General features: G+C 46.0%; 1 protein-coding gene across 2 annotated transcripts in view; it reads right to left on the reverse strand.

Annotated features, from left to right (window-relative positions):
• Nucleotides 1-542: 542 nt before the first annotated feature.
• ATP6V0A4 (ATPase H+ transporting V0 subunit a4) overlaps nucleotides 543-27,906 on the reverse strand; it is a 73,512-nt gene continuing 46,148 nt past the window's right edge. For both annotated transcript variants that reach the window (XM_068549533.1, XM_068549534.1), the window contains 10 exons: nucleotides 27,255-27,394; nucleotides 25,012-25,169; nucleotides 21,580-21,673; nucleotides 18,229-18,347; nucleotides 15,986-16,202; nucleotides 12,767-12,868; nucleotides 8,286-8,414; nucleotides 4,554-4,671; nucleotides 2,805-2,976; nucleotides 543-971 (listed from right to left, as the gene is read on the reverse strand). In XM_068549533.1, the coding sequence (XP_068405634.1) occupies nucleotides 878-971; nucleotides 2,805-2,976; nucleotides 4,554-4,671; nucleotides 8,286-8,414; nucleotides 12,767-12,868; nucleotides 15,986-16,202; nucleotides 18,229-18,347; nucleotides 21,580-21,673; nucleotides 25,012-25,169; nucleotides 27,255-27,394 (1,343 nt within the window). In that variant the 3' untranslated portion in view covers nucleotides 543-877. The remainder of the gene's footprint in view (nucleotides 972-2,804; nucleotides 2,977-4,553; nucleotides 4,672-8,285; nucleotides 8,415-12,766; nucleotides 12,869-15,985; nucleotides 16,203-18,228; nucleotides 18,348-21,579; nucleotides 21,674-25,011; nucleotides 25,170-27,254; nucleotides 27,395-27,906) is intronic.

A 27,906-nucleotide genomic window follows, 5' to 3' on the forward strand; every position in this document is an offset into this window, starting at 1 on the left:
AGTCGATGGAACACATCTTCTTCTACATCTGGCTCTTGGAAGTTTGCCAGTGAAGATGCCTAAGAAGTGACTCCGGGGCCGACTGACCCAGAGTGCATCAGGGTAGACTGTCTGGCAGACTCCTTTCCGGCAAGCCATTTTCCAGAACTTGCTGAAGCCTACAGATGTCTTTCTCCAGTTAACTCCAGCACAATGTGCACTGAGAATAAACAAAATCACTGATGATATCATGTTGTCACACTTCATTCCGCAGGATTTAACAATTCGAGCCACGCCAGGGCCAGCCCTCCATCTGAACAGAGAACATTATCTGTTTTTCCTCACCTGGAGTGAAAATTCTTGAGAAAGTCCCTAATCCTGTAAAACTTAGCCCCAGACAAGGAAAAAAAAAGGTATTTGAGGAAGGAGGAAATGAGGAATAAAAAAACCCCTAACCTTTCTCTAGGGTTACTTTGTGTAACTCTATTGGTTAGCTTTGGCCTATAATTATCAAGGTTAAATTTTACAGACTAATGTTGAAAAAAGACACCTTAATAACAAAGTGAATGGCCCAGAAGTTTAATTACGAGAAAACCTCAGTTTGGCACTCCCCTCTCCCCATTTCTCAATCATTCTAGGATTTGACAATTAAGACCCCTCATGAGGTTGAAATGACTTGCCTATGTAGTCTCTCTACGACATGGTTAAGTCATATCAAATCCCAAGGCTTACAGATAACATTACATGGCTTCCTCCCTCCGGTTAGCGAGAACAATCATTCCATCGACTGCCTCATGCAGGCTGACATTAAAGACAAGACGAAACTCCTTCCATTGGCACAGAGACCGGTGCAGGAGGTGACCGATGGAAGAGGTGACTGCGGCCACCAGACGTGCAGCTACTGCTCAGCTGTCCCATCCAGGATTTGTTTAAAGGAGAATGGGGAAAACTTGTAACCAGCCCCGACGTAGAACTTGTTCTGGAACTCCACCCTGTTGTTAGGGGCAAGGAGAAGGGGGATTGAACACATAAACGAGAGGCTGGCAGCTGGAGGGGAGAAGCTGAGCATGTGTAAAAATCAAGCACCAGGTGACGAAGGCGCCCCAGGCTGGCAGCCATCACGGGAATCAGCCACCACGGGAATCCTCTGAAGCTTTTATTTTAAAATCCTTCTCTTGCCTCCCTCTTACACCTTCCCCTCCCCCAACCCCGCTTCTTCCAGGCCTTTGCTAGTGGCCTCAAGGACCAGAGCATGACCTCCCCCAGCTCCCACCAGCCGGGAAACCCCTGCTAGGCAGCACCGGATGAGAAGCTGGTGATGAGACAGCGCGTCACCAGGTCGTACGAGGTTTTTCGTTTCCATCCTGATCTTAAACTGCGGGGCTTACATGATTACAGAACCACCAGAGCCTTGACTTTTATATTTTTATAACTTACATAACAGATATCATGTATGATCATTTCTGCTTTATTATATTGCAAGAGTTCATTTCTTTAATGACACGGGGAGAAATGATGTTATAGCCTGGGGCGGGGGACCCTGTGATTCTCTCAACTCAACAGGTGAAGTGTAAAACCTTTTCTTTATGAACAGTGGCCACAGAGGGAGGGAGGAAGCCCCAGGGTTGCTAAGGACAGCCTGGTTCAGGATGCACAGGGGCCCTGATGCTTCAGTGTGCACAGCACACTCAAAACTCTCGGCTGAAAAATCCCACAAGGACTCAGAGGCAAAGAGTATACAAATCAATTTTCACTGCAAAGTAAAGGAGCTGTTACAGTGGAAGATTACTGGACTGAATGTCAATATTATGACATAGTATGAGTGTGTTTCATGTTTGGTAATTGCAATCATTGTTGCTTTCGTTGTGGTCATCCATTTACAATGCTTGGTGTCAGTCTATTTATCTCTTGTAAAAATAAAATACAGCGTGTGTGTGTGTGAAAAAAAAAAAACAACTCTCGGCTGAAATGTGACTTGGGAGAGAGAGAAGCCTAAACAAATGTTTTCATATTCGTCAGCCCAGTGATGGCCGACAGTCTCTGGACACAAATGTGAATGTCAAGGGCCTCCAGTGAGCGCCTTCCTCCTGCTGGGTACCCTCCTTCTGTTTCCACTTTTCAAGAGTTTAGTCGCGGGACTTCCCTGGTGGTCCAGTGGTTAAGAATCTGCCTCCCAATGCAGGGGACGCAGGTTCAATCCCAGGTCGGGCAACTAAGATCCCACATGACGCAGGGCAACTAAGCCCGTGCGCTGCAACTACTGAGCCCACACCCCACAGCTAGAGAGCCCGCGTGCTCTGGAGCCCACGCGCCACAACTAGAGAAGCCTGCATGCCGCAGTGAAGATCCCGCAAGTGGTAACTAAGACCCGACGCAGCCAAATAAACAAATAATTTAAAAAGAAAAAAAAGAAAGAGTTTAGTTGTCTGTTCTGTTGGTATAACTCCAGCACTCAGCAACAAAGGCCAGACATCCCAGATTTGCTCAGCATTGCCCTCTGTGAGCCTTTCAGATCCGTCATCTTACCAACAGTCAAAGCCAATTATAATAACAAATGAACATTTGTTATTTTGAAGCCAATTATAATAACAAATGAACATTTCTAACATGTCTTACAGAGCAGTCACTGTACATGTGTATATGCTCCCAGGTGTTACATCATTTAATATCATACCAACAAGGGGACTAAACTAAGGTTCCAAAAAGGTACGTGAATTGCTAATGTCACACAGCAGGTCAGGATTTGAACCCAGTTGGCTGGCCCTACAGCCCATCCTCTTTCCCTAGAGCACACTGAGAGCACCTACCCTACAACCAGTTCTTACCAGTGCAGCCGCAGGGCGTGCAGGAAAGCGGAGAGGCCCTCCATGATCAGAAGGATGGCTACCGTCAGAACAGCAAATATGGCAAAAATGATGAAGACCCCAATGAGTCCTCCCCAGCCTTGCATGCGAAGGCCAATGTTCATCACCATGGTCCAGAGCACTTCAGACAGTTCTGCAAGATGCAAGAGAAACATTCTCAACCACACGGTTTATCTGGAAAATGCAGATTATTCTTACACCATAATCCTGGACCTGCACACCCTATGACTCAGCAACTCCACTCCCAGGTGGAGAACGCGGTCATGTGTGCCCTAGGGTACCTGCGTGAGACTGTCTACGCAGCTTTGGAGGAGCTTCCGTCAAGAGGACAAGTATATGATGGCATATTATTCACCAATGAAAGTGAGCAAACCATAGCTACTGGCAGCAACGTGAATAAATCCGAGTAACATCATCTTATGCCAAAGAAGCAAAACACAAAAGAATACGTGTACTATGATTTGATATGCACTGAATGTTTGTTTCTCCCCCAGCCCCCCCTCAAATTCATATATTAAAGCCCTAACCCCAAAGTGATGGTACTTGGGAGATGAGGGTGGGATCCTCATGATGGGATTAGTGCCCTTATAAGAAGAGATACCAGAGAACCCCCCACCCCTTCCAGGGAGATACTGTAATTACAGGAGTTTGTGCAAGGAAACAAACACAGCCAGAGCAGTCAAGACCACACTAACGCCGAGCACTTGCTTTTCTGCTGTAAGTCAACAATCAGGCTCACTTTCACTGCTTTGCTTTCTATCCTTTTAGCACACATTTTGGCCTGGTTTCTCTGTTCTTGGCATTATGCCCAGTGTTGGGAATGCAGAGATAAAAGTCAGGGTCTTTGCCTTTCAGGAGCTGACAGTCTAGTAGGGAGACAGGCTAATGAGACAGAATTACAATCGGTGCTAGGATAGGGGCACCTCCAGAACCCAGGGGAAGGGCACCTTCCAGACTGGGGACCAGAGAGGAAGACTACCCGGGAAAGGTGCTAGCCAAGCTGAGTTCTGAAGGAAGGATGAGACATCAGGTGGGGAGAGAGTTAAAGAAGGGAAGAATTTTACAGGCAAGGGAGCTGTGGGGCAAACACACAGAGGGGCCCAGCTAGTGTGGCATCTTCGGGGGCCTCAGTGCAGTTCCTTGTGGCCACTGCACATGAAATGGGGAAGCGGGTGGGGGTAATCGGGAGCCGGTGGGGCATAGAGGGAAATACCAAGAGACAAGACTGGAGAAGCAGGCAGAAATCAAGAGGGGTTTTACAAAGTAAGTTGATGAGTCAAGATTCCAGACTTAAGTCATTCTTGGGGCTTGAATCTTTATACCAAGGGATGCAAGGGGCCTATAGAAACTAGGAAAGGCAAGGAAATAGATTCTCCCCAAGAGCTTCCAGAAAAAAACAGACCTGCCAACACCTTGTTTATAGGACTTCTGGCCTCCAGAACTGTAAGATAGTCAATTTCACAGTGTTCTGAGCTGCCACATATGTGGTAATTTGTTACAGCAGCAACTGGAAGCTGATACAGAGGGTAACCATTCCAGCAAGATAAAGCCAGACCTACTGAAAAAAGTCACTTCTACTATGAAAGAAGAGCCATTCTTCTGGCCAGCGCACCAGAAATGACCCAGAAGGCACTTTCACCTACAAGTACATTGCATCTGTTTCCAAAGGGACAGGTGATGGTGACCGTGCCAGGCGGCCCACTCACTCACGTGCATGCGCCAGGCTGAGGGCCCAGAGCCGGAGGTAGGAGGCTGTGTTGGAAATGCAGCCCAGGCAGTACTCAATCGTGTGGATGGCCTGATGCACAAAGATGTCTCCAAAGCTGAACTGAAAGAGAGAATTTGTAATGCTATTTCATTAAGTACTTTCTACTCGAACGTATTACAAATGATACAACGGACGAATAAGGCCTGGACTCTGCTGTTAAGACATTTCCAGTTGAACGAGGGGGAAATAGGTATTAATATACTTGTAGAAAGAGAATGAGCAGCCCAAAGTAGGATATGGTGTGTGTGCGGTAACATTTCCCAGAATTGGTCGAAAAGAGCTCAAAGCAGCAGAGTGGTTGGTTGGTAAGGGGAGCTGAGATTTGTGCTGAGCCGTGAAGAACAGGGAGGGAAAAAGAGAAGCCAGATCATTCCTGGTAAAGAAAATGACTCCAGGTAAGGAAAAGGCAGGTGGTTGGGAACATCATGAAGGTAAGTTTGGGAGAAAAACCATTTGGCTTGACTGGGAGCTTGCTGAGGTGAGGAGAGACTCAGCTGTGGAAGCTGTGGGAAAGGCAAGGATGGACACAATCGAGAAAACCACCTGGAGTCATGAGGAACCAGTAAAAGTATCTCAATAAAATAAAGAAATATTGGAGGCACGATTAATCTGGTAGAAAAATGGATCAGGGAAAGGATAGCCCATAAGCAAAAAAAAACCAACTTGTTGATTACATTAGTAATCCAGGTATGAGGGGAAAAGGAACAGTGCAAAGACAGCAATAGATCATTCTTTTCTTTCATGTACTCTGATGTTATGAGGGGAACAATCTGACTGGCACCATCCCTGCCCTGAAGCAGCTCACTGCCCAGCAGGGAGAAGATGCAAACAGACAGTTAGCACAAATCAGCATGGGAACTGAAATAAGCAAGAATGCAGGGGTGTCGTGGGAACACAGGGAAGGGTCCCTCACCCAGCAGGGCCAGGGTTATACAGGGCTCTAAGATCCCTGAGCCCGAATGGGTGAAAGAATGGCACTGGCAGAAATGAATAAATTGGAGAAGGGAAGTAGCTGATTCCCAGATGTGTTGCGTTGCAGGTGATAGCTGGCCATACAGGCTGAATCTCTCAGCACAGACCAGCAGAGGCAGAACAGGCTCAGAGGAAAAGTCTGGGCTGGAAAGGGACGCCTGGGACCACACCTGTGCGAGGAGTGAGAGTAGGAGCTACGTGGACCGAGAAGATGAACAAGGGGAAGATCATGAAAAGAAGAGCTGCCACCCTTAGGAAACATCTCAACTCAGAGATAAGAAAGAAGGAAATTGATGATGAAATGAAAAGGTCAAAGAACTGGGAGGGGTCACAGGGCTGTGGTCCAGGACGTCAAGGATGGAGGGATATCCAGGAAGAAATGGGGGTTGTGGTCACTGGGGGTTGTAGTCAGATTCTATGGGGAAAAGACCAAAATCAGTGCCTCCCCCTCCCATTCATCAGTGAAAACAGCAAGGAGGAACTGAAGGGGTGGGGATTGGCAGAGATGGAGAGAGTGGGTAGAGAGAGTCACAGTAACAGAGGAATGTCTGGTGAAGAATTAACCTCAGCCAAAGAGAGGTCTGGCTTTGCCCTGGCTCCTGGGAGGCAACCTCTAAACGTTTGGCATTTCCCAAGTGAAAGAAACGTCTGATATTCATGGTCCGTCCCTGGGACCACACCTCACCACTTTTGCTAATGAGGTGTCTATGGTGGGCACTTGGTAGTTTAAGTGGGAGCTGGCTTCACGTGGTTAGAGAGTTGAGACTTTCAGCCACACATTATCAACCCAAACCCATCTCCAGGGAGGGGACAGAGCTGGAGATTGAGTGCAACCACCTGGATTGCACTTGGGTCAATCACACCTACATAATGACACCCCAATAAAACATCAAACACAGAAGCTCAGGGGAGCGTCCTGAGTTAACAATACGATAATACTGCCACATGTCAATGCCAGGAGAGTCATGCAACCCTAAGAACACAGAAGCTTTGCATTTGGAACCTTCCCAGTGTCAGATTCTGCTTACTTGTGTCTTCCTCTGGCTGGTTCTGATTTGTAGACTTTTGTTGTAAGTAAAACTATAATTGAAAGTATAGCATTCTCCTGAGTTCTGTGAGCTGTCTACAAATGACTGAACATGAGGGAGTCTGAGGGGACCCCCAAACTTGTGGCTGGTGTCAGAAGTGTTGGGTAGACTTGGCAGTCTGGAGAACTGGGCCCTTAACCTGGAGTTTGGCTAACTCCGGGTGCGGACGGAAGTGGGACAGGACCTGGAGGGGGAAGCAGAGTCGAGCCTGTATGTGTCTTGTGCTGGGAGACCCAGGCATGATTGTACTGGGGGAAGGAGCCGTCAAATGGAGCCTGAAGCTGCCCCCAGTGAAGGCAGCTGGTTCACGAAGGAGGTGGCAGGTGAACATTGACCGGATATATAGCGAGGCCACAAGGAGGATGGATGAGGAAGGTTGTACTGCACAGGCTGGGACTTGATGAGTCAGAAGAAGTGTGGGTTGGATTCTAAAACATTCCAGCAGGTCTGACAGACTTAGTAATACAAATCGCCGTGAATATGGGTTACTCTCTGTACCTGGAATCTTGTTGGGAAAACTTTCCATGATCCAGATTTTCCATTAATTCTAATTGACTATTCAATGGTGCAGATGAAGACTTGTTGTTTTTTTTTAAGTAATTAACACCACAGACAGAGTTATTTATAGCATTTCTCAGGCCTCAGGAACCCTGTCCCCACTCCAGAATTAGAACAGAGCTCGGGTTAAAACCCCCAGCCCGGGGTTCAGGACTGTGGGTGACTTCAGTCATGGTATAAAAACAGCCAGCCGTCTTGTCTGGGAAAACATGGTACATTCCTGAGGGGGGAGTGGTTGCCCTTGGATGGAAAGGGACAGGGAGGGAGGAGAGAAGAACACATGAATTTGTGACTTCACGTGAGAGGCAGACAATGTTACAAAGATAAGTGAACAAAGAAGAGACTGAGCCAGGGTTGAGGCCAGAGGCAGCGATGGCGTCTGAGTGTGCTTACGTTGGGAAGGAGGACTGGGAATAAATAACCCACTTCTTGCTTCAATATAAGGGACCAGACTTGGCCTCTGCTCTCATGAGTGAGGGTCACTGATGCGAAAGATCATCATCTATTTAGCAGACTCCCAGGGGCACAGTTCTGAGCCAAGGAGACCTCAGTAACATTTAGGTCCTTCTATGTCACTAAACGTGAGGCTGATATTCACCTCATACTCACAGATAGAGCGGCACCTGGGCGAGATTATTAAAAATGCTCCCTGATTGGTTGGTAAGTAGCTGTAAGCTTAAGTGCCCCCCCTTTCCTGGGACCTCCCCAACTTCCCATGACTCAGCGATGACAGGGTTGCCACCAGCAGGGTCCTCCCGACCCTCCCAGCTCTACTGCCTAAGTCCGTTCTGATTGGCTGGTGCCCACACGCTACTGGCTGCTAAATATGGGAGCATCATCCCTGACTAGATCTGGCTTCTAGAATCTGTACAAACTGGAAGTCTTCGTAGGGTGTCAAGTCCCAAATACCTCTTCTCTCTTCTTTAGATAAGCAATTTTGTTTTTGGCCGTGCAGCTCGTGGGATCTCGGTTCCGCAACCAGGGATCAAAGCTGGGCCACGGGAGTGACAGCACCAAATCCTAACCACTAGGTCACCAGGGAACTCCCCCAAATACCTCTTCATCATGGTCATCCTGAGCCCCATGGGCACCTGCAGAAGCCCTGTGACCAGGGCTCACGGAAGGATTGGAGTTGTCACCTTCAATGTCTTCGGTGGCATCTTCTTGGATCCTGGAGGCCTGTAGCTTTCAGCAAATAAGAAAATGCAGTGTCAAATTCACCCTTAGAATGACAAAACTTCTATATAAAATAAAGGCTCTCATTAAATATTAGCTATGTCCCAGATACTGTTCTAAACCCTCTATTCAATCTTTTTATGTAAGCACAATTATCACCCCATTTTACAGAGAGGTAAACTAAGGAACAGAAAGGTTAAGAAACGAGCCCAGGACTGCACAGCTGGTAAGGCTAGTCAGTGGCAGAGCCAGGATTCAAATCCAGGCAGTCTAATTCCACGGCATGTGCTTTTCTCCACGGTGTTCCAGAATGTGCCAAATTAATCACACTCTTTACAGTAAACCAATCGTCGTGTGACCCAAACAGCCAGATTTCTACAAGCAAAATTAGGAGAGATTAATGACTGCTATGGTCTGAATGTTTGTGTCCCCCCACAAAATTCATGTTAAAATCCTAACCCCCAAAGATGAAAGTATTAGAAAGTGGAGCCTTTGGAAGGCACTTAGGTCATGAGGGTGGAGCCCTCGTGAATGGGATTAGTGCTTTATAAAAGAGGCTTCAGAGAGTTCCCATCAGGTGAGGACACAGAGAGAAGATGCCAGAAGGGGAGTTTCCCTTTCCCAGGAAAGGGGCCTCATAAGAAGGTGACGATGCTGACACCTTGATCTTGGACTTCTAGCCTTCAGAACTGTGAGCAATAAATTTCTGTTGCTTTAGCCACCCAGTGTGTGGTATTTTGTTAGAGCAGCCCAAATGGACTAGAGAATGACTTTTCCAACACAAATATACTTTTTAAAATAAAAACATCACCTTATGAAAATAGCTAAGAAAAAAATTCAAGGAAAAAAAAATCTAGGTGTAGTCACCGTTCAATTTGGCCTGGTTTTCTCCTTGAGTCTGAAGAAAATATTTCTTTCAAGTCACTGAGAAATTTAATGTCCCACATCCAAAGTTTTTCCTAGAATGATTTCATGGGTGGCGTATTGCAAATTAGGCATTAAAGTATCTTTACCTTTCTTTCTTCAGCAGGTCTGCACCTAACATTTGCAGATCTTTGGGCAAAGGTACAAATGAAAGCCCACATGCCGTATGTTTAAATATTTAAAAGTTATAAATCAAGCCAACAAACTCCTAAATAAAATATGTTCTGGCCTCTGTCTTGATAAATAAATTCTCACAAAAACTTGGAAGGCCAGGTTCAAATTCAGCATCCCACACCAGGACACGGCAGCACGGGAGAGCTGGCCCTGCACTCCGGCGTGTGACCCTTCCCTTCTCACCTGTGATTTCATCTCATAGCACAAGGGCCGTGGCCTCGTGTGCACATGCGTGGACACGCCCACCCAAATGTCTACGTTCCAGTTCCACCCACACTCCTTGGGAGTGCTGCTGCCCCTTGGCCACGCCAGGGTCAGTGGTACCCAGGCCGGTGCTGTGGTTGGCCCTTTTTATGCCCTGGAAGTGGGCTTGTGTCCATCTGGACAGGAATTCCAGGGTGCCGGGTACCAAGAGGGGGCTCTGGGTAAGCCTTTCCCCTTGGCCCATGGTTCCTTGCCCCATGGTGACGAATGGGGCTCAAGTTAACATTACTTTGTCTTCTTGAAATCCTATTTTCTCTCCCCATCAACTTAAGGAAGAAAATACCAAAGAAGAAACAGAAGACAGTTTTTCCATTTCCATCTTTAAATGCTAGGCTTTTCTGGTCATATCCTGAAATTGGTTCAAATGAGCATAAACAACTGTGTAGAAGCGTGACACTGGGACTTTGTGAATCTTACTGACTCTTCTTCCCATTCAAAATATACTTTGCAATCCCCCTAACTAAACATCTCACAATGTTTGAGCTGGATGCCATCTGAAATAAAATAGTAATCAATTTTAAATTAGTTACTTGCAACTTTCTAAAAACACGTAAAACACATGTGCACAAAGACAGACACAAGGATGTTCACAGCAGCACTATCTGTAATTACTAACAACACTGGGAAAAAGCCAAGTAACTATCAATATATGAATGGATAACCAAATTGTGGTATATTCATGCAAGGGAATACTATAATACATGGCTATCACACACACACACACACACACACACACACACACACACACAGTCTCTCAGACATAACACCAGATGAAGGAAGCCAGATCCAAACGAAGGCGTGGTGTATGGTTCCACTTACATAAAGTTCAAGAACAGGGAGAACTAACCTATGGTGTTAGAAGTCAGGATAATGGTTGACCTTGGGGTGACAGTGGCCGGAAGGAGGCACACAGGGACTTCAGGGTCGGATGGCGTTCTGCGTCTCTATCTGACTGCTGGTCACATGGATGTGTTCATGTTATGATACTTCACTGATCTGTGCCCTTATCATTTGTGCACTTTGATGTGTGTAGGTTACACTTCAATGAATTTTAGCATAGAAAACACGCATGTAAATGTAAAGATGTTAAATAGAAATGCAAAGTTACTTCACTGTGACCTGGGATACGGAGTGATAGGAGACCTGGGTCCACGGCAACAAGTCAGAAGAGGAAGCAGAATGTGGGTGGTCCAGGCGGCCCAGGGGGCTGGCATGAGTGGTTCTGGGGGAGGAGATGTGTGCTCACTGGCTGCCTACAGGGTGCGTGCCAAAAGGGCCACATCACAGGTGGCCCTCTAGTGAAGGGGTTTCCAAACCATGCCCTGCAGGGACCCAGGGTTATAGGGTTACAGAGGACCCTGAGGAGATGGGACCTCTGCTCATTTCCCCCCGAGGCCCATCAGAACAAGTCTGTTTATAATCTCTATGTACTGGGCCTCTTTAAGGTTTCACAGGGGGAATTGAGAGGAGGCCAAATAATTCCATTATGGAATCACCTCTTGGATGGAGGTGGAAGGAAACGTTTCTAACATGAAGAAGGACCATCTAATCAGCAGCCTAAGGAATCAATCGACAGCTACACATCCCAGGGGCCAAGGAGGCAGGCCTCCAAGCAGTCTTTGGGAGCTCCTGTTCCCCAGAGTGAGTCTAGGAGGTATCGCCCAAGATGGCAGACTACAAAAGCACCTCTACTTCCTTCCCTGTCATACAAGTCATCGTGGGGAAAAGGGGGAAATCCATCACTTTGGGCTCAGCCACTATTTAAACAGCTTTTGTGGAGCAAAGAATAAGACAAGCTATGGTTGGAGAGTCCTGGGACTCAGGCGAGCCAGCAGTAACCTGGTCCTCGACTTACGGACAGGTTGAGTTTCTAAGAAAGACAGTTGCATCTATTTGTGCAGAAAGGTATTTGCCACCTTCCTTTGAAACACCAGTCACCTATTTGGACAATGGTCCACCTCAACTCTCCTTTACCATCTTGGTCTCTCACCTATTAACCAAACAATAAACAAGTATTCTTTGGTTTGCCTTCCTGTGTAGTTATATCCCACATAAATTACATTTCAGACAGGTTTTGGATCTGGTCAAGGCTGGCAGGAAATAGTGGGAGAGGCAGGTGATTTAGAAAGAGAGCGCCACCTAGAGATGAACCTCCTGAACTCCAGCCTGGACCCACCTAGGTCCCCGACTCTACCATCAGCCACGTCAGAGTTTAGAAAAAAAAGTTTATCTGAAAATATTTCCAACCACTTAAAACATACGTGATCTCAGCATAGCCCACTTAATATTTTGCACTAACAGAGGGAAGCAGAGACCGATCATCTCAAACAGTGCCTGTGTGTCATTTCTGGACTCTAATGCTCCCTGGAAGGTTAATCTTCCCAAATCCTATTTGATTTAGGCTGACGGTAAACACTTCGTCACCCCCTGAGTAAACCTGAGGCTCAGGAGAAGTTTAGACAAAAGGAGGAAGTGGGCTGAAACTGGTGTTTGACAATAGGGTGAAAATCAGAAAAACAAGAACGGACTTATTTAAACGTGTTTCCTCCTCTAGTTCCCTCTCATCATCTGTAACATAATACAGTAAAAGCCCACAACTTTATTTATCTTTTTCCCCACAACTTTAGAATCCTGATGAAAACAACTTTCAATACTCATTAACACACTAAAACTATAGTAAAAGACTCTTATTTTCAACTAATAAAACAACCACATTCAGAGCCTTAAGAGTCATTAACTACCACTTGACTCAGCACACACACCCCAAGCACAGTTTGCAGCACGTAAGATTTAAATGTGACCATTATGCTGGAATCAAGAAAGCCCCAAGGAAAAGCTGAGCTCTACAGCAGGAAGCATACCTGGGGTGGGCCAGTTCCTCACCTCACCAGGTCCTTCAGGCCCTGGTAAATGCGGTGTTCTCTCTAAACCCCAACTTACATTTGCAGGGAACCCACATTCCTAACCACAGTGAGTGAAGGGAAGTGGATGGTGCTTACCTGGGATTTCTGATGACTGGCTCTAAGAATAAACGGCTTAATCAGAAGCATCCACGGCACAGAAATCAAAGCCATAATAACAAAGAAGCTTTGGACTTCTTGCTGTAAGACCAAAACCGTAAGATCCTATCATTTCAAGGTGATTGCACAGCACACTTCATATGATACAAATGGTAAATATGTATCATTTCAGCTGCACTTTATCTGGAGTGATCTAAAGCATTGCAATGGACCCATTCACCCTCCCATCTTGGGCTCTTCCCAGTGCAGAGAGAGAACTGTCAGTCCGATGGTGCGGGGGGCCAATCATGGTGGACACGGGAGTCTCCCTCTCTTTATTCCTTTCTCTCCAAGTGGTCCCTTACCATACACCCACACCATATGGAGCCTGTCATTGGACAGAAGTGCTCATGAGCCACATCATAAGGGCAATTTTATTTGTCTCTCGTCCCCTTGACTCTGTTCCGCGGGGACAGTCAGCCCTGGCCCTGGACAAAGAGCAGGGCTGGCACTGCACTGGTCACTCTGGAGTGACCAAAAGTCCTCGGGTCACTTTAAGTCACAAACTTACTGTCCCCATCAGTAACTTATATTTCCAGTACTACTAAGCCCTCTTGCTCTCTTTTTCAAAAAAATCGTCCCCTACGCACACAGTCTCATTGTGGGTGAGTTACCTAACGGGTCCTGGGACGCCTGGGCTGAACTCTCTTTTGCTGTCTCTCCCTCTCTGTCACAATTCACTTTGGAGTGAGGCGTCTGTGGTCTTCATGCCTCACTGAAGCCCAGGAGCCATCCCATTTTATCATCCATCCTGTTACATATTTCCTTTCACATCCTCACCCCCAACTCTTTTCCCTACCCTCCCGAGTCACTGGGTTTGAGGAGTGACCCAGAGCTGCTATGGTCTGAAGAACCAGGACTCCTGGGAAGGCTTCATCAGAGCCATTGAAAAGGTGTAGAAATGGGGTGCTCAGAGTAAAAGGGAAAACGTTTCTTGAGCCCTCACATTTCTTTACCTGTTCTGGCCAAGCTCCCAGTGAGACAATTTATTATCACCCCAATTGTAACAAGATTTACCCCGATAACAGTGGAAACATTTTATCTTCTCCATCTCCTACCTTCCTCCACTTTTTTTTTTTTTAAATAAATTTATTTTATTTTATTTTATCTTTGGCTGCGTTGGGTCTTCGTTGCTGCACGTGGGCTTTCTCTAGTTGCGGCAAGCGGGGGCTACTCTTTGTTGTGATGCGCGGGCTTCTTACTGCGGTGGCTTCTCTTGTTGCGGAGCATGGGCTCTACGCGTGTGGGCTACAGTAGTTGTGGCTCTCGGGCTCTAGAGCGCAGGCTCAGTAGTTGTGGCGCACGGGCTTCAGTAGTTGTGGCTCGCGGGCTCTAGAGCACAGGCTCTGTAGTTGTGGCGCACGGGCTTAGCTGCTCCGCAGCATGTGGGATCTTCCCGGACCAGGGCTCGAACCCAGTCCCCTGCATTGGCAGGTGGATTCTCAACCACTGTGCCACCAGGGAGGCCCCCTCCTCCACTCTTAACTGCTCCCAAGAAGGGGGAGATCCACGGGAACACACACTGCACTTGCCAGTCCCAGGCCTCTGTCCTCGAAGCTACCTCATTGCCATTTGCCCATTTTGATATCATGCTTTTCCCCTCACAATGTACAAAGCAACCAGAGATGTCTACTTATCTGTTGCTCTTCTTCTTTGGTATTGAAACATGGCACGAAGCAACCAGGGCAGTGTTTGGAGGAGGCTGTGTTAGTAACTTACACTGTCTCTTCCAGCTGTATGATGGGAAGATGAGGTTATGGAAACTGCAAACTGTGTCTAGATAATTAATATTCATTCCAGGGTGTGGAAACCAGCCAACTCCAAATAACATTTTTGAATGGAAAAAAGCTGGAAAAGCCATTCACTGTTCAATGTTCAGCACACTAAGACAGGACTTTAGTCTTTAGGAAAAGAATTAGCACATGAACTATGTGGTGAATCTGAGTACCGTGCCTCAAAGAGAAGACTTGTCTGGGAAATCCAAGTGAACTTTCGTTTAGACTCCAGCATTGCATAAATGAACCTTCCAGATACATGCATTTAATGCCAATAGTCTAGGGATGGTTCCTACACCATCGATGTATAACAAACAGGTGCAACAACAGTAAGGTGGGATACAAGAGAGCTTTCAGAGCTATATGTCGTCTCTGATTATTATCTAAAATCATTCCTTACTTTTTCTTCCTCTTATCTGCTCCTTCTGTAGGGGAGGAGAACACAGCTAGGATTCAAACTCATGAGGACGTGTGCAGCTGTAGGAGGAGCACGGCTGTAACTGGGACCCAGGATGAGCGATCACTGGCAGGTGCCATGTGCACCGAAGGGCCACCTGGTATTGGGAATCTAGCCCTAGAGCTTGATCCAGAGGAATGAGAACCTATATAAGTGGGTCCTCCCGTAGTGAAAATCTACCAGCAAACAATATGATCAGGTTATCACTGGGAGAGGCCAGAGGAAAAGAAATATTTGTGTTACTAAAAATTAGCCACCGAGATATTTTTATACCCACCTCTCATGGGACATTTATACTTTTTTAAAATAAAATATTAAGTTGATAATGAGGCTGAAAGAAACAGAAGTCAGAATGGCAATAACATCCAACTGTTGGAAGGTATCACCCATAGAAGAAGAGCCCAAAGAAAAAAAGAAAGAAAGCATCTCCAATTAGCCATGGAAGCTCATAGGACAGCATGAGTTTGGTTCAGTTTTCCAGAAACTCACTCCCCATGTGAACAGAGGGATGCTTCTTCTTGACTCTATTTCAATTTTCTTTCTTGTGAACCTTAACTAGAGTTTACTTTTATAATAAAAGATTATTCATTTTTAAGGTGCTATTTAGAGCATTTACAGTTTCAAGCCAATCAGTCTGAAGGATTATTTTTTTCTTTCTTCGCAGACAACGTACAAGCTAATTTTCAACCCCACAGCAATAATCCCTCCCATGTGTTACCCAGATAGGAACGGCTGGAGTCACACCACAGCACTGCCCTCAGCGCCCAGACATTCATCCAGTAAGACCTTCTGAAATTTGAAGAACCTAACACATCGGGTGGTGAGATGGCTCGGTCTTGCAAATAATTACTCTCTGCAATACCCAAGAGTAGGAGAGAGATTTAACATAATCAAGTGCGTAAAGGAAGAAAAAAACCCCATACGTACCTGATGTTTGTATAGGGGTGCATTCGAAGGGTCGTTATAGTTGAACAGGAACATGTTGATGAAGTGGATGAGGATGCTTGGGGCTCTCCGGGACACAGAGGCGTCGAAGGAGCACCATTTGAAAATGATCATGAAAACCAGGTATCCAAAAAGACACAGGATAAAAATCATCTCAGGGATGAACTGCAGAATGATGTTGAGAGTGTTTCTGAAGAATCTGAGGGTGGGAAACATACACACATACAAGACAGAACACTGAAGGAATGCCAACAACTCACTATTCTCTCCAAATCACCAAATGTTCATTTCTTTGAACCCTGCATCCACTCCCCAGGCAAGCGGCAATCATGCATGGCTGGAGAAGATGAGGAAGAAAGGTGCTTTTGCACAAAAGGTTCAGAGAGAACCAGGGTCTAGAAGATAAAGTCTGAGGCAGAGGGCAGGCTCACATAGACAACTGATGATCTGGCCACAGCTTCCCGTGCAGACCTAATTCGTATCGACACAGTTAATGGTACAAGGATATAGAAGCACGGCTTGGCAGCTTTACCCCTAAGGATGCCCTAGGACAGGGGTCGGCCAACAATGGCCCACAGGCCAAACTGAGCCCATCACCTAGTTTTGTACCGCTTACAAGTTAAAAATGGTTTTTACATCGTTAAATGGTTGGGGGGAAAAAAATCAAAAGAATATTTGATGACACGTGAATATTATAGGAAATTCAAATTTCAGTTTTGATAAATAAAGTTCTATTGGAACACAGGCACACTCGTTTGTTTACATATAGTCTGTGGCAGCATTCACACTACAACACGTGAATTGAGTAGTCGTGACCCAGACCATCTGGCCTGCAAAGCCTAAAACATTTACTATCTGGCCCTTTACAGAGAAAGTTTGCCAACTTCTGCTCTAAGACATAGAGAGAGTCCCACGAGACTAAGTTGGGGGACACCCAGTTAAAATGTCAGAAGAGGGCCCCAGACCCTTTGTTAATTGTAAGAGTTATTGGAGGGGAAAATGGAGATCCCATGATAAAGCAGGATTACTAGAGATAGTTGAGGCCAGCCTGACACACGATGTCAATCATAGCCCAGAAAGCACTTCCTGGTTTTATCTCTCATTTAACTCTCACGGCACTTTCAGGCAGGCAGTAGTACCAAGGCGCTGTCATTCGTTTACTCACTAAATAGTTCTTATTTTTTAAGTAGAATCGTACATCTATTGGTTTTCTGATTGGAGATCACCAAGTGACTGGCTCTGGTCAATGACATGGGAATGGAGGTGGCATGTGTCACGCCAGGTGGAAGCTTAAGAGTCAGTGTATAACTGACCACACTCTCCTGTCACAGCAACTGGCAGCTTCCCAGCGGTGGCAGCCCATCAGCTCTGGTCCCAGTGTGAGGACGAGATGAGCAGCGCCCCCGGTGGCCCACGATGACATGCGTCACGGTCATAAGCCACTGTGATTTGGGAGTTGTTTGTTACTGCATGATAACCGACCCATTCTGACTCCTCTGTTCCCATTCTACAGCAGAAAACAATCTCAGAGACGTTAAGCTACACATCTGTGATCACACAGCTATAAAGAGTTAGAACCAGTAGTCAAATTTCTGACTCTAAACTCTGTACCATTTCTTTGGCACTGTGCTGACTTCCTGGCAGGTGGGTTTCAGCAATACCTACAAGCTGCCATGTCCACAAAAGGATCTCTAAATAGGCATACTTGAGGCTGTTTTCAAACACAACTTCAGCACAAATATGCAAGTTTGAGAAGCTTTCTAGAGATCAACCTTAACAGAAAGAAGAGATGGGAGAACATTAACAGTCAAAGAAATGAGAGAGAGGCCGCTGCCAGCAGGAAGAAATTATACCAAATGGAATTCAGAATCTGAGGGCACTTTGGCCAAAATGTACTTATGTCCCCATTTGCCCGTGGGAGCTAAGCCTGGATATAGCACCAACGGAGGCCCTGCAGGCTGGGAGGACACACAGCACTGCGGCCTTGCAGTCTCTTGCTGAACCCCCAAATATTTCTGCAGTGAAAGGTGCACCCAGCTCAGGAGAAACAGAGGTGCCATTTCTGGCAAACCAGCTTGTCCGAGCTCAAGCCAAGAGACCGGGGAAAGCAGTCCCCGTAGGAAGGAAACTTGCACAGAGGGACACGGGAGCGAACTGGTGGCTCTGCCGCTACTCATCCCCGACATGGTCAGACCGACAGGCGGAAAGTTCACTGTGAAACTTACATGTGATTGAAAAGGCTGAGAATGACACCAAAAACCATCTGGACAATTCCCAGGATAACTGACATCTTCATCTTATAGGAGTTCAAGAATGTTAGCTTGTTTGAAGCCAAGTTCCAAATCTGGAAGGGAAACGTGACGAGAAAGACATGAGACCAGAGTCCAGAAGTTCTCCCAGAGTCAGGGGCTAGAGCTCGATTTCCCCTGAAAAAGTCGCTCTGGGAACCACATTTTCAAATTTCTGTCCAGTTCAGCACATGCATTTTAGGCTCAGAAAAAAAGAAAAGGACCAAACCCCTTATAAATGCAACTCTCATGACAAATGTGTCCGAACCAATAGCACCATTAGTAAAACATCAAGTAACTGGAAGAAAAAAAAAAAACCGACATGATTTTTCCCCTGTTCTAAATGAAAAGACATTCTGAAACATTATGGAGAGATCTCAAACTTGCCTGGGTTCCCACATTAATGGTGTAGATCTCTGGCCCATGAATTTAGCCAATCCCCTCTTAATAATACCACCTTTTACTCTGCATTTCTATAGCGCTTTACATTACAAAGCATTTTCCCAGGCCCTTCTCAAGAAGCCACTCCTGTAGCCAACACTTATTGGCACAGAGAGGGACGTGTGTACCTGTCCTGCCCACACAAGACGGGCACACAGAACAAGCACTCAGCGGCTGGGGGGCTGTCGTGGTCTCACCCTGGTTAATGGCCCCCGTCACTAACGCTCTTCTTCCCCGCAGAAATCTCCAACACCCACCCCCAAGCGAATGATTCAAGTCCTTGCTCCTACCTCTGACCCCTCTGGAACTTTAGGCATCTGGAGGGTTTGCTCCTCAGAACTAACAAAGCCACAGGGTCTTCTTTTCTTTCCTCCTAAACGACTTCCTCCTCCAAACTCCTCTGCTTCTGCTAAGGGGTCGACATCCACCTAGTTCAGCCTCAGTGCACAGTTACCTTGCCCTCCCCCATGCAGGAACCACCTCTCACTGATTCTGTCTTGACAATGTCCTGAGCGGCTGCCAGCTGAACAATCACTTAGGGGGCTGCTGGGAAGATGGGGAAAGGGACTCCTATAACAGGTGCTCAGACCCCAGAGGCACCTCCACTACCCTCCCCATCTGCCCTGGCATTGAAGCTGCACCAGGCTTGCCCTCCACCCTCTGCTTTTTCCCTTTGCCCCCCTGGTTGGCCAGTCTCCACAGAATCACTCAACACAGTAAGGGCAGGGTTACCAGTACACCTTAGACCCAGCTTGGAAAAACTAAAAAATGTTCACGGTTAAGTACCAGGTACATACTAAGCTCTTTAAGTGTATTTATCTCATTTAATTCTAACAAAAACTCTATGAGATAGTTATAAGTATTCCCATTTTACAGATGAGGGCATTTATCAAAATCTCAGGGAGACTAAGTTACTTACACACCCAAGGAGAAATAATATAACAGCAAATGGAGCATTTACTCTGTTTATGCACCAGACTCTTCTGGGTGTTTTACCTATAAAATTCATTTACTCTTCTGAGCAATTCTATGAGGGCTATTATTATACCCATTTTACAGATGAGGAAACACAGACCCAGAGATGATAATTTGCTCAAAATCACATAGCAAGTAAATAGAAAAGCCAAGATTTAAACACAGCCTATCTGATTCTAAATCATGGGCTTGTAACCATTGTGTAATGTTCATTTATTATAAAATATTTACAGACGCCTTTAGAAAGCCCCCTCAGCTCTGATGCCCGAATATTTTGTGATCTGATTCACAAATTGATGCTCAACAGCGTTAATAAATGCAGCTGTAGAAATTTACATTATATAAAAATCAAACCCTTCATTAATATATATAAGTGCTAATATAAGCACAGAAATGTTCTATTAAAGAGATTATCTCTGGAGAATCAGATTGCAGGAAGAGGAAAGGTAAGAAAGGCAACTCTTTCTTTTTATTTTTTTTATTTTTGTTTAACATCTTTATTGGAGTATAATTGCTTTACAATGGTGTGTTAGTTTCTGCTTTATCTTTTTATTTTTTAATAATTTTTGTATTATATGGGTTTTTAATCATATATATTATTATTTTATAATATTTAAAAAGACCAAAAATCTTTAAAAATCTAAATGTTACTAGGAAAAAATTAATTATTTTCAACACCCCACCTTCCCTTTCACCCTCACATTTTTCTTTTCTAACTAGTGGGCAGATGACAAAATTGCACACAGAGTACAGACTGGACCACTCAATTCTGAATCGTCAAATTTGCTACCCTCCCTTTGTCCATGAGGAGCAAAATTGGGTAGACGGGATTTGCTGATGCATTACATGGGGGCTGTGAAGAGAAGAGACAGGACAGTAGGAGCAATGAGATTCAAAGGAAAGGAAGGTCAACCAGACCCTAAAAATCACTCCCCTCTAATACTCCTCCGCTGCCTGTTTGCTAATCATGAAATTCCTTGGACTGAAAATAAAGCCTTCCAGTCTACAAAAAATAACAACTTGCATTTATTTTTAGCACTTTGCAGCTTACAAACAGGACTTCAAGGACTTCACCTCTTTTGATAAAACTTAGAATGCAAGTGCCCCTGGGTGGCAAGTATAAACCAATCCTGGGTGATGCTTGCTGTTTTTATAAGGGACAGGAGGTGGGCAGCAAGTGGGAGGACCCCATCTGCCAAGGTCAGTTCCAGACCCTTGTGCTCATTTGGAGCACAAGGCCGCCACCTGGTGGCAATATGGTGCTAAGCCATCGTGTGAGGGGTTTTACCCAAATAGGGATGAGTGTCTTCTTGACACCCCTTTGTACCTGGCAGGCTGGGCGAAGAAGCACCTTTGTTTGTTTGGCTCAAATCCAATTGAGGTAGATATAACAAACCATTAAAGTTAACACATTTTTAAAAACTTGTATAATTCTATGCAATAAAATAAAGCAAATATAAAAGCAAATCCATACTTTTCTAGGAAAAAGAGAGATGTTAATCACTGCAAGAAAACGCCAAAGTTGGGAACTTGGTTAGGATGCTAAATTGCTTATCTAATATGCATACTTTCCAAGCAACCAAGGGCCTTTTAAAGAAGCAATTGTAAACCACCAGGGGTATAACTGAGAAGAAAGAGGCAGATGTTTGGGAAATTGCATGGAAAATGACCAAGGGGCTGGGTAAAGGGTGCAGGTAGGACATTTACTTGAATCCAGTGCAGTGTGTCACAAAAACCTCCAGGACATGCTATTCTATCTCAGTACAAGTTGGTGGATTTGACAGGTTCTGGCACTTTCGTCCCCTCCACACAGAGATCTCCTCAGCAAGACATTTTACATAATAAATATTTAATCTCAGAAGACATTATTACCGGATCAATCCCAAAAGGGTATGGATTTCCAGAGTAAACTCCCGGAACGGCTGGGTCCAGCTGTAAATGCGGATTTGTTTCCATTACTTGTGTACTACAGAGGGAGAAAGGAAAAACAAAATAAAACCAATGATCAACTAGAGGTAGGAAAAATACTATAGTACCATCAGTCATCCACTTGCAAGCCAATCAAAGCCTAACTGTTGGTGCGACTCACCAATTGGTTCATTCAATCCATAAATGGGTATTGAATACCTACTATGTGCTGAGTATCACCCTAGGTACTGAGCTACAGAAATTACCATCTGGCCCCCAAGGAGGTCACAGTCTGAGTTTCCAAAGGGCTCTCAGCCTGACTGGGTATAGTAAAGAAAAAGTTATATTACATCAGAAAAGAGGCAGGGGGCAAGGGTGACAGGAGCATAGAGGAAATAAAACCCAGCCCTGGGACCAGCCTGGGAAATCTCTCCTGGGAGCACGAGAAATGATCCCGGAGGAGTGAACTGGCTTTCACACATGGCCCCTGACCTCTGGGAAACTCAGCCCCTGAAAGCTGTGGTCCATTAACTGCCTTTAAATCTGTGTCCCATTCTCACCCAGAAGCACAAGTGTCAATGGGCAGGAAATTTCTTACCATCTGTGCAAACCTGAAGGGGTTAAGAACATTAGGGCTTAATTTTTTTTTTTTTAAGAGCACACATCTATGGAGGGGCCCAAGGATGAGTATTTGAAAGGATGAAGAACAGAACGCTGGCAACGCGGACAGGCTGCCTAGAAATATACTCCCTCCCTCCTGCAGCTGGGGTGTGGTGGGTATTTGGTAGCACAGGGGAAATTAGGAAGCCTGATTATGCTGACCAGGCCCTCAGGGACAGTGTAAACAGCTGGCCCTGACCGGCCATCTCAGACCTAGACCCCTGTCCTAACAGCACGCCTCAGTGAAAATGGTTGGATCTAATGATCAGAGATGTGTTTGTGTGTCAACAAAGAAAAAAGAGGGAACTGGCCTGGCGCCCACAGCTAAGCCATAGTATCTGTGTCACAGAACAACATCAGACAAGGCCACCCTGTGACCATCATGAATCAAGACAAAAACAAGACCACCCCACAATCATATCTGATATCAAAATATGGACAGTTCAAAATAAGGACGTTGTCCAAACCACAAAAATGACCAACATTCCCCTTATCCTCCCAGAGGCCAAATCCTCTAAGCCCTTCTAACACCCTCTTACTGAGATGCCCACCATCCCCAGAGGGCACCATCTCCCTCACTGAGTCAATCAACCCAATTTTGGTGACAACACACGTGATTCTTGTGGTCTGTGGCTGAAGGATGGTGTGACAGTGTCTCTAGCCCATTGTCAGGGAAAGCAGGCCCAAGACCTAGCTTGTGGCCAGTGACAAAATCAGCCCGCTGTGCCCTTTGCCGCTCTGATGGATGCCTACGATTTCCTTTCGCCTCCCTGCTGAAGAGGGTCTGCTTCATACCATCCATGCTTGGGCGTGGGGCCGAGCTTGGGGTCTCTCCGACTAGGCTTGGCCTCCACAGCCTGGAATTGGGGCCAGGGTAATTTACGTGCACACAAAAGAACAATATTCCAACCCGCGTTTGCAGAGTGACAGCAAACCAGTTGACTTGGACTTCTCCGTCACACTCCAGGGCAAATGAAATTCTGTGTAAATAGTTTGCTGAAGTTATGCTGATTTAACACATGTTTCAGGATCCATCACTGTGCTTATGAGTTTAAAGCTGAAGAGCAAAACTCAGCAATTTCTCTCCAAATGTTATGAAAGTTTTGTTCCTCTAGGCATCTCTTCAGGATACTCATTGCAGAGAAAAAACAAACAAAACCCCATAGACATAGCCATCTGTAATTGTAGTCCTGCAAAATGTTTTCTTCTTCATTTTTATTTACTTATTTATTGTTCAACATTCCTGTCCTCTACTACAGGGCATTTGGACCCAGCAAAGGGACTAAAAGGAGATGCACCGAGCCTCTGTGACACACCCACCTGTACTACGATAGCCCCTGAGCCCCCCTGGGCCTTCAGTCAGCACCAAGCCCCCAAATGCACTTAGGAACATTCACGTCAAAAGGAACCCTGCGTTGAATCTTTCCTAACTGAGAAATCCTCAGATGAGACGGATGGTGTATTCTCTCCCCCCACTTACGATGTGTGGTGCAGATTTTGGTGAGCAGATAAGACCCCTGACGTGCCTTAAGTAGAAAGTCCTACCATGCTTGAGAGCGAAATGATGGAAGCAAGGTTGCAGATATGGTTACACATCTCCGCCTCCCCTTTCTCGCGGTGCTCTCCTGTCACACTTCCCACTGGACGTTCCGGAAAGAGACAGAGAAACCTGAAGCTGCCCTGAAGCAGCTGAGTGGGCGGACGTGAGGGAACATCACCTGGGACTTTTAGGCCTCGCAAAGTAACCCGGAAACCACTGTGGTTGTCTCGAGTGTGTGATGCAGGCGGCCGAAGGTGCCCCAGAGATCCCAAGGGAGTCAACATTCCCACGTGTGTCCCTCGAAGCCCCTGCTCCGCCACTGCCCTCCTCTTCTCCCCCAATTCATCACACTGACCCACCCCTCAAACTCGAAAATCTTTCTCCCTCCCCATAAAAGTGTCCATTCCGAAGCGCTGTCTCCATCCTGATGACTGTGTGTCTGATACACCGCATAATAACTGGGGACGCCTGCGGAAGGTGTGGCTGGGGGGGGACGCAGAGAGCTTCCAGGTCTCTCTTTCCTGCAGCCCAAATTCCTCCTCCCCAGCCAGCACACCCTACCCTCTGCCTTCCTCACCCCGTCACCCACAAGTACAGGGGACAAGTACAGTAGCGCAAAACTAACCATCTCCTCCTTTGCTTTCAACATTCAATCAAGCTGCTCTGAGCAGTCAAAAAAAAAATGCCCTTCTGGTGAGTCCGGGGCTTTGAACACGGGAAACCAATCACTTATATATAGTTCAAACCTGCATCAGCCTTGCTTAAAGCCAAGTCTTCTGTCCGAAGTATGTGGCTGCATAATTTCACTCTATCCCTGATTCTCTGCCAAGAGAGGTATGTTTCAAATGCCACCTCCTTCTCCCGGAAGCCTCACTTCCACGACTGCTACTCGGATGCCCAGTTTATAAAAGCTGTCCACCATTGTTTTCGCAACAGTGCCTGGCACATGGGATGCACTCCAGGATACCTACTTAATTCAGCTGAAGCTTTAAAAACTCTTTCCATGCGTTACAGTTACCTGCGCAGTTACTGAGGAAGTGGTACAAGGTCTCACACTCAATAGGTAAAATCAAATTATTTGTTGAAGTGGTGGGCGCACCTCTGAGCAGAGCCAGGCGTAGAATCCCCCCGCCACAAGAACTGTCACTGAGGCCACCTGGATGGCCACTGAGTGACCCAGCTCTGCCCCAACTTACTTCCATGTGCCATTTCTGAACATGGGTTGGACGCTCCAAGAAGAACCGAAGATGTTGAAAGACTTGGAGAAGCAGTCGTTGTAAATCAAGCCCGTGTAGATGGAGAAGATGCCCATGAGGAGGATGAGGTAGCGCCCGTGGAAGAAGGTGTTCCAAATCTGGCCCCAGGGAGACAGAGGGCGATTGTCAGTGGGCTCTGAACCAGACCCCGGGGACGTGTGCTACAGGATGCCTCCAGCACCACTGGGACAGCCACTGCAAGGCACACGGGCATCCCACACAGAGGGGCCATGCGACCAGGCAGGCACCAAAGTGATCCAAACAGACAGGGCACACACATCCTGATTTTCCTGAGCTTCTACGGGTGATTCAGAAAAGTCCTAGAATGGCAGCTGTTACTGTGGAAACAAAGCCCTATAAGCTTCATATTGGTTTTTTTTAAATTTTATTTATTTATTTATTTATTTATTTTTGGCTGTGTTGGGTCTTCGCTTCTGTGCGAGGGCTTTCTCTGGTTGCGGTGAGCGGGGGCCACTCGTCATCGTGGTGTGCGGGCCTCTCATTATCGCGGCCTCTCTTGTTGCGGAGCACAGGCTCCAGATGCGCAGGCTCAGTAGTTGTGGCTCACGGGCCTAGTTGCTCCGCGGCATGTGGGATCTTCCCAGACCAGGGCTCGAACCCATGTCCCCTGCATTAGCAGGCAGATTCTCAACCGCTGTGCCACCAGGGAAGCCCTCCAAAGCTTCATATTCTTTAATTCAGCCTTGGTTAGAAAACGTAACTGAAGAAGAAGCTGAGGCCTCCCTTATAAAGGAAGGGACTTGAAAGTGGGTGGCGGCTGCCTCAAGTGCTTCTGGGACCTGCCTCCTATGTTGCTAAGTTTTACAGCAAGTGAAGTCTACACTCATCTGGGGTCTTGTTATAACAGTGAGTCTCTGTCTAAGCACATCCACCAAGAAGAGTAAAGCGTTTTCCGTAGGACTGGATGATGTGTATCAGCCATTCTCAGAACTGCTGAAGTGCCCATTGGAGACTTTAAATATTTATTATAGGAAAGTACAGCTATTAAGATGCTTGCCATGGAAAACTCTATTGGTCACAGGTTGATTCTCCCACTAACCCTGCTTATGACTGACTTCCTATGACATCGTTGAACTAGCTCAACTTAAGTCAACTTGTATTAAAGATTGCAGATATTCTTAAAATTCAGAACAGAGTGAAAAGCATGTTTCCAGTTTATAAAATGTATTACAGTGGACATAAAGTGACGTTAACTGATTAACTTTGAAACAATGCAGACTTGAGTTGTCTCAACCTTCACAACGCTATGAAGGGACTTCACAGAAAATGTGGAAACTTCAAGTGTGCAAGTGAAGACCCGATATTCAGGATTTCTCAGCATTTCATAAGAATGCTGATCATGGGCTGATCGTAGGAGAAGCGCTCTGCCGTAAAAAAACATTTGTGATATTTTGAGTGAAAAAAAAGGAAGCTACAAATTAATATGCACTATTTCATCCCAATTTTAGAAAATTATATACCTGTGTATAAGCACAGAAAAAAAAAACATTAATTGTGATTTTCTCTAGGTAGTTAGATTATTGTATTTTCCCAGTTTTTACAGTGAACATATATTGCTTTTATAATCAAAGGAAAAAATCAACGTTAAGAAAAAAAGTAGGGCTTCCCTGGTGGCGCAATGGTTGAGAATCTGCCTGCCAATGCAGGGGACACGGGTTCGAGCCCTGGTCTGGGAAGATCCCACATGCTGCAGAGCAGCTGGGCCCGTGAGCCACAGTTACTGAGCATGCGCGTCTGGAGCCTGTGCTCCGCAACAAGAGAGGCCGCGATGGTGAGAGGCCCGCGCACCGCGATGAAGAGCGGCCCCCGCTTGCCGCAACTGGACAAAGCCCTCGCACAGAAACGAAGACCCAACACAGCCAAAAATAAATAAATTAATTAATTAATTAATATTTTTTTTAAAAAAAGAAAAAAAGTAAAGGAAAAGATCAATGCCTTGTCAAGTAATGTACAAAAAACAAAGATGCTACTGCACCAAACCATCCAAAGGATTTACCTTTGGCCAGGAGTTTTTATGTTGAACTCTGGTCCTTTTTTACTTTCCATCTTTCTCTTACTTTTTATAACAGCATGTTATTTCCATGGTGAAAACAATATACACATTTTTAATATTCTACTTATAACCTCCAAGAAACGAGGCGAGACATTTCATGAACACTCACCTCATTGGTGGTCTTCTGGGACAGTAAGCGTCTCTCATTAAGGACCATCCAAAGGGCTGCCAGTAGCATCACAATTCCGTGACCACAGTCTCCAAACATCACAGCGAACAGGAAGGGGAAAGTGATGATGGTGTAGGGAGCTGTAGAGGTGAGACCCACAACAGCCTGAGTCCTCCCAACATTCTTTGGGCCCCAAGTCAAAGATTTCTCTACCACGCTCCACCATCTACAAGCTGGTTCCTTGTGTCTTTCTGATTCTGTCTTCCCTCACCATCCCCACCCCTGACACTCACTTAGCTCCCCCATACATTAGCTCCTCAATGAGTAAGTATTATTATTCCCCACTTTACAGATGAGCTGAGTTTTGGAGCAGCTAAGTGACTTTCCCCATGATCACAAAGCTTGATGGGATTTTAAACCAGTTTCCTAGCTCTAAGTGCTTTCTACACTCTTTCTACCACCATCTTTTGTCTGTTTCTCCACCGTTCCATGCACCACACACCTCCAGCAGTTACTCACAGGACCCTCAACCTGCTGGGGCCCCCACAGTACGGGTCACAAATTAGATTGGGACTCAGGCTGGAGAAGAACAGCACCATAAACTGCTTGGCTTAAGGACATCTGGTCTATTTTACAAATCCCCTTTATTTTA

This window comes from Eschrichtius robustus, chromosome 8, assembly GCF_028021215.1.
Source record: "Eschrichtius robustus isolate mEscRob2 chromosome 8, mEscRob2.pri, whole genome shotgun sequence".
Lineage (NCBI taxonomy): Eukaryota > Metazoa > Chordata > Mammalia > Artiodactyla > Eschrichtiidae > Eschrichtius > Eschrichtius robustus.